Here is a 20,580-nt window from a genome sequence, read left to right as displayed (position 1 = left end):
GGAGTGAGAGGTAGTGTGATTTACTGTGGTGAATTTACAAATTTATTAATTTTTCCTTTTACTGCTACTTTTTTTTTGCGGTACATGGGCCTCTCACTGTTGTGGCCTCTCCCGTTGCGGAGCACAGGCTCCGGACGCGCAGGCTCAGCGGCCACGGCTCACGGGCCCAGCCGCTCCGCGGCATGTGGGATCTTCCCGGACCGGGGCAGGAACCCGCGTCCCCTGCCTCGGCAGGTGGACTCTCAACCACTGCGCCACCAGGGAAGCCCACTGCTACTTTTTTGTTTGATGTACATTTGAGGCTCTGTCATTAGGCAGCTACACACACATTCAGAATGGTTAATGCTTCTTTAATCATTGGGCAGCAACCCCTTTTATTCCTAATAATGATTTGTGCCCTGAGGTGTACTTTGTCTGATGTTAATTTCTCTCCACTAACTCCCTTTTGAATGGTATTCGCTGGGTATGTCTGTTTCCATTTGTATCAATTAGGGTTTGGTGGCAGACCACAGAACCATTCTAGCTTTGTAAGTTGAAAAAAAAAGGATTTTTTATCAGGTAGGGACGGCTTGCACAATCTTGGGAAGAGATGGAGGAACACCTCCTAACCCTCCAAATTGCCACTTGTCCTGGATCAGGAACAAATCCTAACCTCAAAACTCAGCTAAGGGACTTCCCTGGTGGTGCAGTGCTTAAGAATCGCCTGCCAATGCACGGGACACGGGTTCGAGCCCTGGTCCGGGAAGATCCCACGTGCCGCGGAGCAACTAAGCCCGTGCGCCACAACTACTGAGCCTGTACTCTAGAGCCTGTGAGCCACGACTACTGAGCCTGAGTGCTACAACTACTGAGCGCACATGCCTAGAGCCCGTGCTCCACAACAAGAGAAGCCACCGCAATGAGAAGCCTGCACATCGTAACGAAGAGTAGCCCCCACTCGCCGCAACTAGAGAAAGCCTGTGCGCAGCAACGAAGACCCAACACAGCCAAAAATAAATAAAAAAAAAAAAACTCAGAGAAAATGCCGTCTATCTCCCGTCCCCCAGATGAGAGACCAAGCACCTCGCGTCCATGCATCTCTTCAACCACCAGCTGCCTCTCTGCTGGCCAATGCACCCTCGGACCACCCCCAGTCTGGAGCTCTCAGCCAGCCACACCCTCCTAGCGCTTACTCATCATTTCCGCTGGGGCCAAGGGCCTGGGCCCAGCAAGCACTAATCAGGCAGCACCTTCTCCCCGACCTGTCCCTTCTTCTGCAATGAATGCCATCGCCCAACCGGCCACCCAAGCCAGAACCCAGGGGTCACCTTGACTCTCACTCCACCCGTCCCCTCCCCCAGAGTCTGAGGTACCCCCCGCATGACTTTCTTCTATTCTCTCTAGTGCATCTGGGATTTCAGGCCTCAGCACATCTGGCCTGGGTTGCGTCAAGCGGTGTGCTCCTTCGTCTATGTCTATCTCTTTACCTGTGATCCATCCATCCATCTATCTATCATCATCACCAGTCTATCATCTCTCTTTATTATCTATCAATCATCGATCACTTCTACCTCTTTATGATCAATGTATCCATCACCTATTATCTATTTTTTGAGGCGAAATTCACATAACACAAAATTAACCCTTTTAAAGTGCACAATTTGTTGGTAGTTAGCATACTGACAGTATTGTGCCACCATCACCTCTGTAGTTCCAGAACATTCTCATTACCCCAAAAGGAAACCTTGACCCCATTCAGCAGTCACTATCCAGCCCCTGGTACCCACTGGTCTGCTTTCTTTGTCAAGCTGAATAATACTCCATTGTACGGACAGACCACATTTTGCTTGTCCATTCATCTGTTGATGGACATTCGAGTTGTTTCCACTTTTGGTTACCATCAATAGTACTGTTAATAATGTTCATGTATGAGGTTTTTTTAAAAAAATTTATTTATCTATTATTTTTGGCTGCATTGGGTCTTCGTTGCTGCGCGCGGGCTTTCTCTAGTTACGGCAAGTGGGGGCTACTCTTCGTCGTGGTGCACAGGCTTCTCATTGCGGTGGCTTCTCTTGTTGCAGAGCACGGGCTCTAGGCGCGTGGGCTTCATTGGTTGTGGCATGCGGGCTCAGTAGTTGTGGCTCGTGGGCCCTAGAGCGTAGGCTCAGTAGTTGTGGCGCACGGGCTTAGTTGCTTCGTGGCATGTGGGATCTTCCCGGACCAGGGCTCGAACCCGTGTCCCCTGCATTGGCAGGCGGATTCTTAACCACTGCGCCACCAGGGAAGCCCCATGTATAAGGTTTTGATTGAACATCTATTTTCCATTCTCTTGGGTCCACATCTCCGAGTGGAAGTGCTGGGTCACACGGGAACTCTGCCTAGCTTTCCAGGACCTGCCACACTGCTCCCCACGATGGCTGCCCCACCTCTGTCCCAGCAGCAGTGTGTGAGCCAAGCGCAGTGCTCTTGCCTCCCTCCAAGCGACCCTCCACGCAGCCTCCTTTACACATGAATCCCATGTTGTTTCCATCCTGCTGCAAACCCTTCAGTGGCTTCTCGCTGCTTCTGAAGGCCAGGCTCTGGAAGTGAGGCCCCTCCCTGCTCCCTGCATCTTGCTCCTGATTTACCCCTGGGCCTCGGCACAAGCGTTCCCCCTCCTAGGAGGTCTAGAAGCACTGTGTCCCCACTGCTCCTTGCCTGGCTGGCTCGGGACTCTTCCTCCTCCGTGTACCCTGCCAGCCCGTTTGGCAGCTCACTGGTTTTCTCTCAGCATCTCTCTTGGAGCTCGTCACGGGTGGACTGGACCTCGGTCCTCTCCTCTCCACCCTGGCACAAGGTCGGGCTGGGTCCAGAGTCCCCTTCCGGCTCAGCCATCCTTTCCGAGAGATGTTGCTGATGCCGCCTGCCCACGGCTGTGTCTGCCAGAGGACGCGCAGGGCAGCATCTTCGCCTGGGGGTGGGATCAAGGCTCCTCCCCCCACGCAGGCCACTGCTGCCCGTCCCGCCTCTCCCCCAAGCCCCGACGGACAAAGACGCTGGGAGGCAGGACTGCACTTTCCACAGGAGGTTTTTACTGAGGAACTGAGGGAGGTTCCCCGACCCGAAAGGCACACGGCGGCGCGGTGGCGGGGTCTCCCCCTCGGGTGGGGGCAGTCTTTGCAGAGACAGCTTCCCCACTGACCCCTCTTTGGCACTGAACTGGCAGCCCCAGCGTCCCCGCCCCCACCCACGCCCTGGCGGTTGGCAGTGTAGGCCGGTGGGGTAGCGGGCTGGCTGGGGGCCCAGGCCACCTCTCCCGCTAGCAGGGTGCTCATGTTGGCGATGGAGAGGGCTGCAAAGGGGAATCCAATAAATTAGCTTGAAGGAGGGAGGGCTGGGGACGGAGGCGGACAGGGACTACATTCTCGTCATTGCTCGGTAGGAAACGTTGTGCAATTCTTTCTCCCGAGGGCTCTTTGGGATGACTGGTGGGGAGAAGGGGCACAGATACGGGCCCTGCCTCATCGCTGGGCCCACTTGGCCGTCTTTATGGCAGTGAGGGTGTTCCGGGGGACGGGAGCCTCGGCGGGCCACTGGGATGATGGCAATAGAGAGATGGACCATCTGTGATGTCTCCAAGGGACCACAGAGGAGGGAATGGGGGGACTCCAGACTTAGGAGGCGCTGCCCCACAAACACCAAGGCTCCTGGGCACAGGCTGGCGCTGTGAGCGGGGCCGCGCCTCTGGCCCCTCTCCCCTTCTACTTGCCCAGGTCCCAGTCTGGTGGGGCTGGGAAGTGGGCATGGGTTTCGCTGGCTGTCCTCTGGGAGGCCTGGGAGGACGGCAAAGCATGCAGGGTGGGCCTGCAGTGGGGCGGTGGGGGGGAAGGCTTGGTGGGCAGGCGCTCCGTTTCCTTCACGTGATCCGAGGGCTTGGTGTGGGGTGTGGGCCAAGGGCTAAGAGCCAGGGCCGTCTGTCAGGTGGCAGCGGCCTGGAGGACTCCAGAGCCTTGGCCCAGGATCTCGCAGAGCTCCTGGAGGCGCCGCTGCATCTTGGGGATGCCCGCCAGCTGCTGCTCAAGCCGCTGCTTCTCCTCGGTCAGGCTCAGGCGGGCGGCCGAGTCCAGCTTCTCGAACTTCCAGCCACCCTCCCCGTCGAACTGTAGTAGGTGTGTGTGGTACTTCCTGTCCCAGGAGAGGGAGAGGGAGGTTGTTTGGCAGCACCGCCCCCTCCCCAGCTGCAAAGCCATGGGCGCGTCGCTCGCCAGAAGTGAGGGCACCTACCACAGGGAGGGTCGGTGGGTGATGGAGAGCAGGGCAATGCCTGCATCCTTGGCCGCCTGGAAGATCTTGCCTTCCACGTCGATGCTCACGGCACTGGTACATTCATCCAGGAGGGCGTACTTGGGCCTTGGGGGTGGGGGCTGAGTGGGTGAGCCTGTGGACCCTCCAACAGCCCCAACAGCCCGGGCCGGCCCCAGCCCCCAGTGGGGGCGGGAAGCCTGATCTGCGTGCTGACCCCATGTCCTTTCGATCCCATCCCTGCTGGGCCCTGGGGGGCAGGGCAAGGCCTCCTGGTGGCGCTGCCCTCCCCGTTTAAGGGGCTCCCAGGGAGCACAGATGCCGAGCAGGCTCCTGGGAGCACTCAGGCAGCACCCTTGTCTCTGCCGCTGGCTTGGAGGACCTCCAGTGCCCGAGGGAGCCCAACCACTCAGGACAGAGTGGCTCACCTGTGGTAGAACATGCGGGCCATGCCAACTCTCTGCTTCTCGCCCCCAGACAGAACGTCCTTCCAGTCACACACGGCCTCCCAACCTGGCAGGAGACAAAGGTCGCTGTTCAGTTCAACAAGGGCCGGGCAGCACGGGCAGAGGGCCCGGGCCCAGGCGCAGTGGCTGTGGTGGGAGGGGCCGGGCCACCAACAATAGCGGAACACAGCAGCGCACGTGACTCGGAGAAAGGCTGTCTGCTGGGGACGTGTGCTCTGGGTACCTGTCCGTCTGTGGGGACACCGGAATAGTTCAAAAGAGTTGGGAGCAGAATTACATCCCCTCCAAGAAAAGACACATGGGAGTCCTCACCCGCAGGACATGAGAATGCCACTGCATTTGGAGACAGGGTCTTTACAGAGGTGATCGAGTTAAAGTGAGGTCACGGGGGTGGGTCCTCATCCGATGGGACTGGTGTCCTTATAAAAAGGGGACATTTGGAGACGCAGACACGCACAGAGGAGTGACGGCGTGAAGACACAAGGAGCAGATGGCAACTACAAGCCCAGGAGAGAGGGCTGGAACAGACCCTCCCTCGCGGTCCCCAGAAGGAACTGCCCCTGCCCACAGCCCTGGATCTTGGCCTCCCGGCCTGCACAACTGGGAGACGACACGTCTCTGTCATTTGCCCCACCCAGTCTGTGGCGCCAGCGAACTCACACAGGACCTAACGGGGTGCTAATGGGGTGCCAGTGGGCATCAAACAGTCATGGCAGAGCCCCAAGGATGGCTGCGATGGGCTCTCCAGAAGGCTTCTCACCCACAAGCGCCAGGCCTGTGCATCTCAGGAGGCGAGTGGGCGATTCATCAGAAACGCCTCCTCGCCTGCTCCCTCCACTGCCTTTCCAGAAAACTAGAGGTTTTGGCAGGGCACGCTTGCTTTGATGAATCCTGGCCAATGGGGTATAAGTGTGTCAACACACGTGGCAGCTTCTGGAACTTTCTTTAAATCCCTCTATGATTTGCACCCCAACCCCGCCCCTGCCACTTTCTCCATCCTATGGCCTGGGATATGATGTGATGCCGCAGCAGCCACCTTGGACCGTGAGGTGACCTTGGGAAAGGAAGCCACATATAGCAGAGTGACCTGGGCGCCTTTGTGGAGTGGGGCTCGGCCTCAGGGGCCCCAGGCACTCAGGGGTGTGTGCAGCCCAGGAGGAGGGGTACACTCCCAGGGCGAGCGAAAGAGGCCCGACCAGGCCAGCGGGAAGCTGGGGATGAAGCTTTGCAGGGACCGTGGCGACCAGGGCAGGCCCGGGAGGAACAGCCCCACTGAATCCACTGCCTGTGGCCCCCTTTCTGCCCAGGTGACGACACCTGGGAGGGACTCTCATGAGTCACCCGCCATGTCCTGCAGAGCCCCCATGGGTCCTGAAAGGCGCTCTTTCATTTACTGCCGGCACTGAGGTTGAGACTGGTACCTGGCCCCTTCTACACGTGGAAAGCATCTCAAGAGGTCAGGTTTTGCTCAAGGTCAAGCTGCCCCTTGGTAGCCTAGGCAGGGTTCGGACCTCTGCCACTCAGCTTTCAGTATAAAAATCCAAACTCTGGCAGCTGGGCCGCACTCTCCTCTTCCGCCCCTCTGGGCACGATGGGCAATTAAAGACCAAGCTGAGAAGTCCCCAGGCGATGCGTTCTCTGGCCATCGGCCTGTCCCTCCCTCCTGCGGTCTCTTCCCAGGAGACACACCTCCCAGGCTCGAGCCAGACACGTGGGTGGGCAGGCGTCCCCTCCACCTCTGCTCCGCACGCTCCAGGCTGCCCTGCCCACACCCGTGCTCTGCCCTCTCGCTGAAATGCATAACTGACCTGTTCCTTCCCTGCCTGGCCCAAGAGGCCCTGCCTGCCACAGAGCCCAGAGCCTGGAGAGGGTGCCCCGTCGGATGGCCCCCGCCAGGCCTGGCTCCCTTCCCGAGTGCAGTGCACTCGGGCGGTCTGGGGCCGCGCGCTTCCTGTCGGTCCTCCCCGGGGAGGGGGGGCTCCCCAGGCCACGTAGCACTTCGGACTCGCGAACGTTGGCTGGGGCAGTCCCTCGGGGACTATCCCTCGGGGGCCAGGAGGGAGGCACGGGCAGGGGCAGCAGCAGGTTCCCCAGCTGAGTCTTGGGACAAAGGACGATCGATCGACGGCGCCCCGTATGGCACTGATGAGTGGGATGCCCCCTCCCCTACCTCCTTCCCGCTGCAGGATGTGGTGCAGGTGCACGATGTCCAGAATGGCTTCCAGGTGCTGCTCTGAAAAGCCCTTCCTTCGCATGTCCTCCACAGAGTCTGGGTAGATCACTTGGTCGCGCAAGGAGCCTACAGACATGTAGGGTCTGCGGGAGAGCCACGTGTCCGCCGAGGGAAGGGCGGCCCGGCTTCCCTGCCGATGCCCTGCTCCCGAGCAGGCTCCGCATGGGCCCTGCCTGCCCGAGGGGGGCTGACCGGAAGGCCGCAGACACTGCCGCACAGCGTGCCGCGCCCACCCACTCACACACGCACGCACACTCAGGTTGCACACACGCATCACGGCACACATGCAGGTACTCGCCCATACGCACTCACGCATGCACACGCACCCCCAGCTGTGAAGCTGCTGGGCGGGCGGGGCGGGGCGGGGTGGCAGCACCTTGCCGTCCTCTGCCCAGGCCTCAGGCCCTGCCATCTCCGGGACGTCAGGTTCCGCAGGTCAGAAGGGGTGGGGGCGGACCTGGGGACCCTGGCTCTCTCCCTCTTCCCCCACCCCCACCCAGCCGCCGGTGGCCCCAGCACCCCACCGCTCACCTCTGGGGGACGTAGAACATGCGCTGGGGTGGGGGCTTGTAGAGCACGCCTCCATAGGTGGGCCAGAGACCGCCCAGGATACGGAACAGAGAGCTCTTGCCGCAGCCGTTGGGGCCCGTGATGAGCAGGTGCATGCCCTCTTCCACCTGTAGAGGCAGCAGCCGTGGAAGCCGGCCCGGGCCTCCCTCCCCTTACCCACGGCCTGCCTGACAGCCTCGGAGAGGCCCCCGCACCCAGCACATGCCATCCTCCATCTCTTGGTGAGGAATGGCAGGGCCCCGAGGGTGAGCTCTGGTATCCGGAGCCCTAACCGGCTGCCTGTTTCAGGCACTGCCTTGTCCCCAGAGAGCAGGGGGCCAGCAGGAGGAGGGCCTGTTCTGCCACAGTCCAGCAAACGGGTACGCGCCCCAAAAGGTCAATGGCAGCTGCAGCCCGCTTCACCTGGAAGCCAAGCGTCAAGCGCCTGAGGCCCGCCATGAGCCGATTACATCATGTCCACTGGTGTTCTGGAAACACCTGCTATAGGAAAAAGGCCGCCCGAGCAGGTGGGGAGCATGCAGATGGCAGGGAGCCCGCCATCCTCGGGGTGGGGGAGAGCATGAGGCACGGAGTCAAGGCACGCGGGGTACAGCTTCCGCTGCCCCCCGCCATGTGTGACATCACAGCAACACTAAGGGCCTTCCAGCCAGTGCAGTCCTCGCGAGATCCCAGAGTGTGGCGGATACGCACATCCATCTGGTTTATCTCGGTCAGTGCCATGGGTTGAGCCGTGTCCCCTCAAAGAGTCCTGTGTTCGAGTCCTAACTCCCAGGACCTCAGAATGTGGCCTTACTTGGAAATAGAGTCTTTGCGGATATAATGAAATTTAGATAAGGAGTGGGGTGGGCCCCTAATCCAGTGTGACCTGGTGTCCTTATAAACAGGAGACATTTGGACACAGAGACACGTGCACAGGGAGAGTGCCATGTGAAGATGGAGGCAGGGGCTTCCCTGGTGGCGCAGTGGTTAAGAGTCCTCCTGCCAATGAAGGGAACAGGGTTTCGAGCCCTGGTCGGGGAAGATGCCACATGCCGCGGAGCAACTAAGCCCGTGCGCCACAACTACTGAGCCCAAGTACCGTAACTGCTGAGCCCGCACGCCTAGCGTTGGTGCTCCACAACAAGAGAAGCCACCGCAATGAGAAGCCCACGCACGGCAACGAAGAGTAGCCCCCGCTCGCAGCAACTAGAGAAAAGCCCACGCGCAGCAACAAAGACCCAACGCGGCCCAGAAAAAAAAAAAAGATGAAGGCAAAACACCAGAAGCCGGGAGAGGCCTAGACACCCTGATGTGAACTTCTGTTGGCTGAGCCCCTCGTTTGCTGTTCCTCCTTCGTTAGACTGTAAACTCCCCCGGGCAGGGCCCAGGCCTACCTCCGTGCAAATGTGGGAGGGCTGGTCGGTCAGGGCCCGGCTCCTCTGTGTGCCTGGCTCCGGGGAGCTGCGTGGCCCCAGCCAGCTCCACGCTGCCTCCCTTGTCTCCTTCCGTGCGTCCCTCTGGCCGCCCCCAACATCTCCCAGCCCCGGAGCCCAGCTCCACCAGCGGCTCTGCCAGGACACCCTAACCAGCCACGCCCCTGCTCACCATGGCCTCTGAGCTTTGCCCAGCTGGGCTTCCACTGGGCCTGCCTGGAAGCCATTCACCCTGCAGGAACCGGCCGTCAGTGGCAGCCCCACACCCCAAGGGTGACTACTGCCCGGGGTGACGGGGATCACACCACTGGCCTGCGTCCAGCCTCCAGCTGGCTCTCAGGCCCCCTCTCAGCAGCTCAAGGAAAGGCGCTCTAGGCACTGGCCCTTCCTGCCTATTCCCTGCCTGGCCGTGGCTTCCGCTGCCCTGGCTCCTCAGCGGGGCACGCGTGGCCCCTGCAGGACCTGGGCCCGCAGCCCCTGGCCCCTCGTCCCTGCCCTGGGTGAGGCTTCATGTGACCTCTACTCCCCCAGGGATGCAGACCTCTACTCTGCCTTTCCTGTGGCCCTCGCTGCACCCGGGACAGCCATCTAACCATGGATCTTTTCTCTTTTTTATTAAAGTTTAATTTGGCCACACTGGGCGGCATGTGGGATCTTAGTTCCCTGACCAGGGATCAAACCTGCACCCTTTGGCAGTGAAAGCGTGGAGTCTTAACCGCTGGACCACCAGGGAAGTCCCAAATCCGGGATCTCTGTAACGCTTTGGGGTTCCCCTGATTTACCTGGGGTTTACAGTGTCCAGCCTGGAGCTCAGGGAACATTAGTTGAATGAATGAATGAATGAATGAATGACTACTGCACCCAGGACTCCCCTTCACTCTATCACTCCCTGACCCTGTCCAAAGCTCCAGCTGGGGACACAGGTCACTGGTGGATGTCTGCCCCCAGGGCATCCTCTCCACAGACAGCTTGCGTAATGGCTGAGAGCCCTCCCAGTGTGCCAGGCTGCACCCGGCACACACCCACCCTGGGGGCCTCTCACAGCAAATCTGTGGGACCTCAAGCCCGGGTCAGTGGAAGAGAATCTCTTTCATCACAGCTGGAATTGGACCAGAGTCCCCAAGTCCTGGGCTACTCAGGGATAGGGGCGGGCGTGGGGTGCTGCCAATGATAGGGCCAGGAACCTTTGGGTGACTCCAGCCCAGCCCTCTTAATCAGCTCTGACTCCACTGCCCCAGAACTAACAGTCAGTCAGAGACACGCTGGTCTTTCACCTTGAGCTTAGCCTGCCTGCCACATAGACCTGGGGTCAATGGCTACTGGCAGTGCGGGCAGGCTGGCCAGGCTGGATGCTGAGGGCTGAGGTGGGTGCAGAAGGCCAGGCCCCGGGCCCCAGAGCTGGGCTCGGCCCTGCCCGTGCTGCCAGGTTGGGGCTCCCCTCTGCCCTTCGACCTACCCTGATGTTGAGGCTGGCCACCACTACCTCCCCCGTGGGCGTGACGATGGGGATGTTCTCACACACGATCCCCTGCTCCACATCCACCACTTGGCCTGGAGAGAGAACGTGAGGAAGGGAGAGAGGGAGCAGAGCTCTCCTGCCACCTGCCGCTGGGCGCCATGGACCCCCACCCGTGACGGCACGCCACTGTGTGGCCCAGGGGCCCTTGGGAATACAGTGCGGCTGCCCACCAGCTGACTACAGCCCCCTTGCTGTGCTCTGGGCGGCGGAGGGGCAAAGCCGGTTCCCTGGCCTCTGGAGCCCAAGCGTGGCGTCCGCCCCTGCAGCCCCTCAACGCCACACCACCTGAAAGGCGGCTGCGACGCCTGGGGCCTCTTCCCCAGTGCCCCAGCCCCTACTGGAGCTGCGCCCCCCTCTCTCGCAAGGGGAAACCCTGACCGGGGCACCTGGAAGGGACTGGGCACGTGAGCACGGTGGCCAGCGGTGGCCGCTCTGAGAGGGAGGGCTGTGGGGGCCGCAACGTGCCCAGGAAGCCCTCCGTGGGGCGCCGGGCAGCCTGCTGTGGGAGGGCCGGGACCAGGGCGGCCTCTTTGGGGAGGGCTCCCTTACCTCGGATCTGCAGGGACCCCTCCACACGGACACCAGACCTCACCACGGCCCCGGACCCTGACTGAGTGTCCTCTGGCTCCCCGGGCCTCTTGAAACGGCAGTGCTGGACGTCTTCAAATACCTGGAACATCTCGTGGACCCGGGCTGTGTAGCCAGCCAACTCTGTCACCTGCAGGGAGGGCGACCGTGGCTCAGCCCCCACCAGTGGGGGCGGAGAGGGAGGGGAGATGGTAGGGGCGGGGGCTGGGCGGGGGGTTACCTCCTTGTAGGACACCATGACCCGCTCGATGGCGTCCGCGGCAGCTGTGAGGAGGTTGCGGGCGATAGTGAAAGCTTCCGTGCGCTCGCTCACCAGCTCCTCCTCCCTCGCCTCCAGGGCCGCCTTCTTCGCCACCTCCGAGTCTGCGGAGCACAGTGGGGTGGGGAGTGGCGAGGACAGTGGAAAATCGTAACTGACCCACTGGGGGAGAGAGCAAGTCGGTCCAGCCAATGGTGCTCGGACAACCGGGCATCCACATGCAGAAGAAGGACCCCTACCGCACACCACACACAGAAACTCACTCAGAGTGCAGCACCGCAGCGGCCTGCACGGAAGAGCTAAGACCACACAACTCTTCGAAGAAAGCAGGGGTAAGCCTTCGTGCCCTGGGATTAGGTGTGGCTCCTTAAGTACGACACCAGAGAGCACAAGTGACAAATCATCCAGAAGGCGAGAACACAGCCTACAGACTGCAAGAAAGTATCTGCAGATCATATATCTGCTAAGGGCCCAGGTCCCAGGTCCCAGAATACGTAAAGAACTGTTTCAATTCAACAATAAAGACACAAACGGCTCAATTAATCAATGCGCAAAGGACCTGAATAAACATTTCCTCTGCAAGATATACAAATGGCCAAGAAGCGTACGAAAAGATGCTTATTGGTCACCAGCGAAATACAAAATCAAAACTGCAATGAGACACCACTTCACACTCACCAGGATGTGGCTACAGCTGAAAAGACAGTAAAAGTGCTGGTGAGGAAGCGGAGCAGCTGGCGCCATGAGACACCGCTGGTGGCGATGAACGATGCGCAGCTGCTGCGGAAGACAAGTTTGGCAGTTCGTCCAAATGTTAAACAGAGGGTTACCAAATGACCCAGCAATTCCACTCCTAGGTGTACATATATCCAAGAGTGAAAACGGAGGTCCACACAAAAAATGATAAATGAGTATGTGTAGCAGTTATTCCTAAGAGCCGAAAGATGGAAACAACCCAAATGTCTACCGATGGATGAGTGGATAAACACGACGTGGAAGCTATGTACACACAATGGAACGTTATTCAGCCATAAGAAGGAATAAAGTACTGATTAATCCTAAAGCGTGGATGAAATGTAAAAACATGATGCTAAGTAAAAGAAGCCAGATACACAAGGCCACATATTGTGTGATTCCATTTATGTGAACTGTCCGGAAGACGCAAACCCATAGCAACAGGCAGATTAGTGGTCGCTGGGGGCTGCCAGGTGGGGTGGGAAGTGACCACTAATGGGTCTGGGCTTTCTTGCTGGGGTGGTGACAATGTTCTAGACTTAGATAGTGGTGATGGTTGCACAACTTTGTGACTACATCAAAAACCACTGAATTGTACCCATTAAAAAGGCCGAATTGTATGGTACGTTAATTATGTCTCAGTAACGCAGATGTTGTGTCCTGTACTACAACAGCAGCCCCTCCCGAGCCTCTCAAACAGGAATATCCCCTTTCAGACCTCCGGTCTACCCCGTGTCGCCCTCATCTCTCCCCTTGCTGCCGTATTCTGTGGCCGTCCTCAATGCTACTATTTCTCCCTGTCTCAGTTGAGACCCCGTGGTCACTCACTTCAACCCTTTCTTGTCAATGGTCTTGACTCCCTTGACCGTTGGAGCCCCTAGAGGGGCAAGGTTTTTACACAAGGAATGTTCTGGAAATGGTGATGGGGAGCAAGGGGGAGGCCAACTCTGAGGGCTAACTCTATCCAGGGGCATAAATGGATCTGAGGTTGGAGCCTCAAGGATGTGATGGTGGGGGTGGGCTGGGAAGGGCCAGGGAGTCAGGTCAGGGCAGGTGCAGTGTGGGGTGGATAGGGCCAGACAGCTGGCTAGAGCACCAGGAGTCCAGGGAACTGGGCGGGGGAGGGCAGTGGTGATTCTGACAGTCTAAGGTCCCTAGGCAGGGGGGACATAAACCCTCCTCCCCGGACATCCTGAGAGCTGGAAAGGGACTGCGCACAAAGGGAAAGGGTCTGCGCGGGGGCCCTGGCAACAGTGGGCCCCTCCCTGGAGACAGCATAACCCTCTGCAGCTTTCCTCGGAGCCTTGGGGGCTACGATGAGTACCCCAGAGCCAGACACCTGACAGCTCTTCCCAGCCAGGCCGCCATGCCGGCAGGCCAGAAAGGCAAAGGTATCTTTCCCTGTGGATAATCGCTGGCCTCCTCACCCGGTTCCCAGCGCTCTCAGTCTCCAGTTACTGGGGACACAGCAGGGACAAAACAGACAAACCTCTGGCCTCCTTGAGTTTAAAGTGGCAGAGCCTCTATAAGGCAGCCGCAGACGTGGAGCAGACGGCTGTTCAGCACTTTGAAGAGCAGCGAGGCAGGGGAGGGGGAGAGAAAGGCGGGGCGGTGGTCTCACCTAGAGGGTGCCTGTGAGCAAAGCTCCCATAGAGGGAGGGAGGGGCCACGGGGTGGCAGAGGAAAGAGCATTCCTGGCAGAGCCAGGAGGAGCAAAGGGCCTGAGGCGGAAGCAGGCCAGTGAGACAAGCGGAGTGAGCCAGGGGGATGGGAGCGGTCCACGTGTTCACAGGTGACTGGCTATAAGGGCCATGAGGGTGGGGACAGAGCCCGACACAGCAGAGGCGCCAAAAAGTCCTAGGCCTTCAGAGGAGGGAGAGGCCTCGGGGACTAGACAGGCTGAGCTGTGCCCTGTGCCAGCTTCAGAGGGAAGCGGCCACAGGCACTTCCTCACAGAAACCACGGCTGGGTTTCCTCCTGGGTCCGTTCCCATGCTCCTGGCCTAAATCAAGGCCACCCTTAGTGTAGGTCCATTGGTGGAAGCAACTACCCCCTCAATTAGATCTTTCCTCTTGGGGGTCACCCAGAGAGGGACAGACAGCTGAGGGTACGGAAGCCCCAAGGGACAGACACCAATAGGGAGAGAATCAGAGAGACTTCTGGTTCTGAAGCACGCACTTCAGGCGCTCCCTCTTTACATAGATCTGAAAACCCTCTTACTACCAAACTGCATAAAATGTAACACCTTTTAAATCAGAGCTGTGCTTGCAGGAAAGCAAGGGAAATTCCCAGGAGTGAGATGAGAAGCCAGTAGCCAGGTGCTCCTGTGACATCCCCAGAGACGGAGAAGATAGGGCTCTAGGTGCAAGGACCAAAAGGTCTCCTCTAAGAATTTGTAATTATATGTCTGGGCTGCAAATTAATATCACCTGCAAGTGCGGGGACCCCTCCTCCCCCAAGCAGAGAAGTTAACATGAAAGTGGCCTCCAACTGGTTCATTACTGGGCAGCCGCTTGGCTAAAACTAAAGCAAATGTGCGCAGGGCAATCCTACCCTCTAGTTAGGCTGCAGAACCCACAACGACCACGAGCAAAGAAGACCGGCAGACGGAAGATAAAGCTGGCTTAGACCCCCAAGAATTCAGACAACCGAATAGCTGCTCAGAAACCATGGAACGAGCATGATTAATATGGCCGCCGGCAGAACTTTACAGAAATAGCCATTGAAATAAAAAACAATTCAAATTAGGGACTTCCCTGGCGGTTCAGTAGTTAAGGCTCTGTGCTTCCAATGCAGGGGGCACGGGTTCGATCCCTGGTCGGGGAGCTAAGATCCCTCATGCCGCGCAGTGTGGCCAAAAAAAAGAAAATTCAAATTAGATGCAGCCGAAGAGAAAACTAGCAAATGTGTGAGCAGGAAAATCTGAGGAAAACTCCCAGAATTCAGCATAGACAGTGCTAGATGGGGAAAAGTGAAGAGAGACGGACAGTCACAAAGGAGTGAGAAGCCCAACACATCGTGAGAGTTCCAGAAGGAAAGAGTAAAAAGAATGAGAGAGGCAATATTTGAAAAGGTAACAGCTGAGAACTTTCCAGAACGATGGAACAATCTGAGTATTCAACGGCCATACAACAAGTCTCAAGCAGAATAGACAGAAACACACAGGCAAACGCTTCCTAAAGAAACTGCAGAAAAAGAGAAAAGTCTAACCAGGGAGACCACGCAGGCTGCTGAGAGCAGTTAAGCTGGTAACAGATTTTCCAACGGAGGCAATGGGATGTTGTCAATGGGCTGAGAGAAACCGACCGTTCGTCTCAACTCCCTCACCCAACTGAACTTCAGTTCGGGGGTAGGGGGAGGATAAAATAAAGACATTTTCAGACAAGAAAATCATCTCGAAGCTCCATGATGGAAGCGTCACAGTAAGGACTTCTGAAGGACGGCTGTCTGAAGGAGGGTCACTGGGCCGCGGGGAAGGGCTGGGAAGCCAAGAAAGCAGAAACTCACAGGTGAATCTGAACACGCACCAACCGGATAAAGCAACGGCAAACCCGTTGCTGGGGACATCAGCACGTCAGGCGGGCTGGCCCTCCAGCCCACGTGTTCTAAGTAAGGGCCCAGAGGAGGAGGAGCTACTGATTAACCCAGACTGTTCTCAAGTAAGCACGTTAACCTTCGAAGGGCAACCATGAAAAGACTGCAAACAGAATGAATTCCTTGCAAACCAGTAGAGGAACAAAATGCGAATCCTTCCCAGTCCCCCCAAGGCCTTGGGGAAGGGGGCTCTGCCCTCGACAACCTGCAAGAGCTACTGTAGGCGTGGGTGGGAAAGCCAAAGCCCAAGCCAGGAAGGGGCTCCCTCGACGTACTTCCCCACCCTCCCACTTCCAAGATGAGCCGAGGGCAGGGCCAGATGCGCAAGGGTGCACGCGCCTGGTGAAGGCTGTTCCTGACTTGCAGTCCCTGGGCCTGGCCAAGTGGGACCAAGAAGCATGAGATGCTGTAAAGGGGAGCCGCACACAGGGTGGCAGGCAGCGAGGAGCTCCGGGAGAGTGTGACCTGCCGGGTGCCCCCCGACCCCAGAAGTAGAAAAGTCAGGTGGGCCGGCTGAGCACTGGGGCCCCCCAAGCCTAGCCCAGCGGTGCAGGAGGACAGGCCCCCACTCACCTGACTCGGCGTGTCCGGTGGCGGTGATGATGGGGACTGCCACCATGAGCAGTCCCGAGGCGCTCCACACGTACTTCATGAGGAACTGCTCCAGCATGACGTACCACAGGCGTTCCAGCAGAATGAGGTTGATCTGCGAAGCCAGGTCCTGGTAGGAGTGCTGCAGCAGGGCCAGCTCCACCTGCAGGGATCGGGCACCAGAGACCCAGAGGCCTGGCGGTCAGTCCCACAGGGGCGACAGCGAGAGTCCCCAAGTGTCGCTCACACAGGCCATGCTGTATGATGAGCACGACAAGGCTGAAAGCCGGGGGTTAAGACCGGGCCACGTTTACAGGGGACAGGTCTCAAACTCGGGGGAGGTATGGGATCGACATCACAGCATTGGGGTACAGCGGCAGTGAAGGGGCTCACCCCCCCACCTCCCGAGGCCCACGCTCATCTCCTTTCCGTTACCTCTTTGCCCTGGACAGCTTCTCAACATGGGCTGAGGGCAGCCACCTTGCCTGTTTCTTTGGGCAACTGCTGGGGGGCTACCCTGAACTAAGCGAAGCACAGCACAGGAAAGCAAAAGGCGGTTGTTGGTTTTGAAGAACTTGGTTCAATAACCTCTACCTGCTTAGGCCCCACCTCCCTCTACTTTCCCACAGTTCCTCTGGGTGACACACTTGCACTGCATTCTCCCACCAGAACCTGCAGGGCACACTCCCAAGCCAGCTCGTGCAGGCATCGCCCTCAGTGGACAGCCCCATGCCCAAGCCAGCTGAGGACTCTGGCCCACCCGCTCAGCAGAGAGTGGGCCTCCCCTGCCCTCCCCCTCCTGCACTGGCCACTACCTGCCATCTCAGGAGAGGGACCTATGCAGGGCCTGGAGAAGAGAGAGGAGGAGAGGGAGTGGGAGAGAAAGAGGCTCCCTGTGACAGCAGCAGGTAGACGGGCGGGGGGCTGGAGTGGTCAGGAAGCAGTCACAGCAAGGTGGCCACTGGGGCATAGATTTCTTGTGGGGGGGGGGCACATGCCCGAGCCCCGCCTTCCCACCCCTGACCGACAACAGCTGCCCAGCCTGGAACCGTTTCCTCCGCCAAGTGGTTTCACAGCTGACTCTCCATTTGATTCTCACCACGTCCCACTGTGTGTGTATTCTCATGTCCATTGCAGCCCAGATAGGCAAAGTGACCTGCCCCAGCTCACCCAGCCTGGAGGTAGCAAGAGGTATGGAATTTGGGTCACATTGGCTGAGCCATTAGGAGGACCAAATTCTTGTAAACGATGCTTCATGCTTCCACTTATGAAGAAAGGTCTACCTAGGCACAAGCCAATAAGAGGTTGTGTGTTTGTATGTGCATGTCTAAATAAGCCTCCTCGAGATCCCAGTGACAGCAGAATACCCTGCTGTCTGCCCTCCAGCCAGTCACCTCCGTCCCAGCCTGTTGATCTGAGCCTGGGCATGCGGACATCCGCCTATGGGACTGGGGTGAGCCACCTGCCGTATTATACAGTAAGGGCAATCAACCCACCCACGAAGGCCCATCACTCCACACTGCTTTCAGACCTTTGGCTGAGGCCTCAACAGACAGGCTGTGGACGCTCACAAGGTCCCTCCCGCCCTGGCCGGTGAATCCTCCCGGTGAGCATGCGATTTGCTGAAACTAGCCCAGAGGAAGTCCTTCAAGGAGCCAGTGATCTCTCTTCTGCCCCCCACCACCCAGGTCTGCAGCACGGCTCAGTGGCTTTGCCTCAAGCCCATCTCCTGTTCCTGAAATGAGCACCCGGGCAATCCAGGCTCGTGCTGGGAGCTGGCAGGAGCTGACAATGTAGCTACGGGGAACGTGCCAAGTGCCTCACCCAAGGCCACGGCTGCCTGCCAAGGCCCTGCGGCCCAGAGGACAGGAGAGGAGGAGAGGGGGTTGCAGCTGCAGACCAGGCACTTTTTCTCCAATCTGGAGCCCAGCCCATGCCCGGGATGCCCCCTATCTGCTCGGGAATAAACCCTTTTTAAAAATCAGAGACAAGCCTGCCTATCTGCCTGATGTGATGCGCAGCCAGTGAGACAAGGTCTGGGGCACAAGGCCACCTGACCCGGGGACGACACATGGGCCTTCACGAGATGGATGCCATTGTGCCCCTCCCCCGAGAAACACTGGGAACTGAAACCAGAGTTGCAGAGAGCCTAGCCAGAGGCAGCCGCAACCCCAGGCGCGAGGAAGGGGAGAGGCCGAGGCGAGATAAAGGGAGCATTGGCCTGGAGTAACCTTTCCTAGGCTGGCCGTAGCTGGCCCGGCCCCCCGACCCGGCCTGCCGGGAAGCTGCACGACTGGGACCTAGGCGGAAGGGCGGCCACGCTGGGGGCAGGGTGGCCGCCGGGCAGGCAGGAAGTGCGTCCTGCCGCAGTGGCGGCCTGGGCCCAGCATCCTGGGCCGGGGCCTCGGAGAGGCGGCCAAGCCCACAGCCAGGCGGGCCTTCAGGCTCCAGATGGGGGAAGCCTTGACCTGGAGCGCTGAGCTCCACCACCGCTGCGGCCGGCACGCTGCGCGCTGCTCGTTAACCTCCGCTTGGGCTGAGTCATGCCCATACTGCCCGCCTGCCCAGCCGGCCAGCTGGGCCAGAGGCCAGCCTTCAAAGGGTCTGGGGGCCCAGGCATAAGGCCACGTCCCCAGATGGCAGGAGCCTCCTCTCTGTTGGCTAGAAGAATGGGGCAACCAGGGAACTCTAGCCTCAAATCGCTAGGGTCCACGGCCCTAAGGCCAAGACAAGTGAGGCGGAGAAGAAGCAGAAGTGGCCCAGGGCAGTCCCCACCCAGCCTTCCTGCCTCTTCATTACTGTGCCATCTGAGCTGCCCAAGGCCCTGGTTGGCCCACACCTCTGGCATCAGCCATAGGCAGCCCTGGCTCTCCGGCCCCTGAGCCCCCAGCTACACGCTTTCCGGTGCCCCAAGCTGCCCCACCTCGTGGCCCCCATAGAAGGCAATCTCCTCCGAGTTGGCCACCACCCGGGAGTGCATGTAGCGCAACTCCCCCTTCCGCCGCGCCTCCTCTGCCACCAGCTCCCCGAACTTGGGCGAGAAGGCTTGCAGCACGTTGGCCGTGAGGAACACCACAAGGCCAGCGATGGCCGAGGGCCAGGCTGTGCCGGCCCCGCGGGAGCGGGCCACTCGAACCAGGGTATAGGTGGTCACAGCCACGTCCAGGAGCGGCTTGGTCAGGTTGGAGTAGAGGTGGGCCACGGAGGCGGCAAAGGCCACCACATCCTCCGTCAGGGACTGGTCCGGGTTGCGGAGCCGCCCGTCCATGTTGCTGACCCGGTAGTAGGTCTGCTGGGAGAAGTAGAGGCTGTAGGCGTGGGCCACCAGCCTGCTGCGGAACGCCAGGGCCAGTCGGCCCTCTAGGTAGCGGATGGCACTGTTGACGAAGGTGGCGGGGAGCGCGATGAGGAGCCACTGCAGGAGCTGCCAGCCGAAGGCCCGGGGGTCCTTGCGCACGATGCAGCGGGCCAGCCGGCCGTCCAGGCGGGCCACATACACCGACAGGAAAGTCCGGCTCACCAGGGCGGCTGAGTGCAGCGCCAGCAGCCCCGTCTCCCGGCACAGGATCCTGGGGAAGAGCAGCCGCAGGAGCCACAGGAGTCGCTGGAAGAACACCCGGTTGACACCGGCCTTGGCCGCTGCGCCCACCGTGGCCCCGGAAGCTTCCTGCGCAGACTCCCCAGCCGGCGTCTGAGGGCCCCTGGCCGGAGCCAGGCACTGCCGCACCAGGGGGTAGATTTTGTGGGCTCCATAGGCCGTGAGGGCTAGGACCACAGCTGTGCGCTTCAGCGTGGTCACCCGCGAGGGCCGGGGGGTCGAGAGCACCGTCATGTCACCTGGGCTGGACTCACGGGTCTGGGACTGGTGCCTGAGGCAGCAGAGGAGGCAGGTGGCTGGAAGGGTGGAGGCTCTGACCCCAGGCTCGTTGTCTAGGCAACTGGAAACCTCGCAGTGGTCCCAGATACTGTCGCTTTAGGCCACCCGGGTGGTGCTGGGCCCCCTGGTGCGGTGGGCTCAGGGGCCTCCAGGGTCGCGGCCTCTTCAGGCAGCCGAGGTGGAGGAACTTGTCAGTCCCCTGGCCCCTGGGGTCAGAGCCTCCAGAGGTCTCGGGCAGAGAGGGCGTCTTTTCCTCTCCACCTCCTCCTCCCCCGGGGCACCGGGCGCGTCCGTCCGCTCCGCAGCCTGGCTGAAGCGACTGTGACTCCGCCACCCGCCGGGAATCCCCACCTACCCACCCACTCTTCCCCAGGGGGAACTCGGGGGAAGGGGAGGAGGCGGAGGAGGGGTGGGAGGCGGAGCCAGGGCGCGGGGCGCCCCACCCCGTTCTCGCCCCACGGTTGGGCCCCGCCCC

The 20,580-nt window shown here is 59.7% G+C and overlaps 1 protein-coding gene across 1 annotated transcript; it reads right to left on the bottom strand.

Moving 5' to 3' along the window:
- Positions 1-3,043: 3,043 nt before the first annotated feature.
- ABCD1 (ATP binding cassette subfamily D member 1) lies at positions 3,044-20,467 on the bottom strand. Its single transcript, XM_082864857.1, has 10 exons — positions 19,152-20,467; positions 16,211-16,391; positions 11,270-11,412; positions 11,011-11,179; positions 10,399-10,493; positions 7,492-7,637; positions 6,898-7,043; positions 4,689-4,773; positions 4,243-4,368; positions 3,044-4,143 (listed from the first exon to the last, which is right to left on the bottom strand). The coding sequence occupies exons 1-10, from the start codon at positions 20,058-20,060 to the stop codon at positions 3,936-3,938; spliced, it is 2,208 nt and encodes a 735-aa protein (XP_082720983.1). The 5' UTR covers positions 20,061-20,467; the 3' UTR covers positions 3,044-3,935.
- Positions 20,468-20,580: the final 113 nt, after the last annotated feature.

Source organism: Leucopleurus acutus (assembly GCF_964270905.1).
Source record: "Leucopleurus acutus genome assembly, chromosome: X".
Taxonomy (NCBI): Eukaryota; Metazoa; Chordata; class Mammalia; order Artiodactyla; family Delphinidae; genus Leucopleurus; species Leucopleurus acutus.
This window is presented reverse-complemented; position numbering and strand designations above follow the sequence as displayed.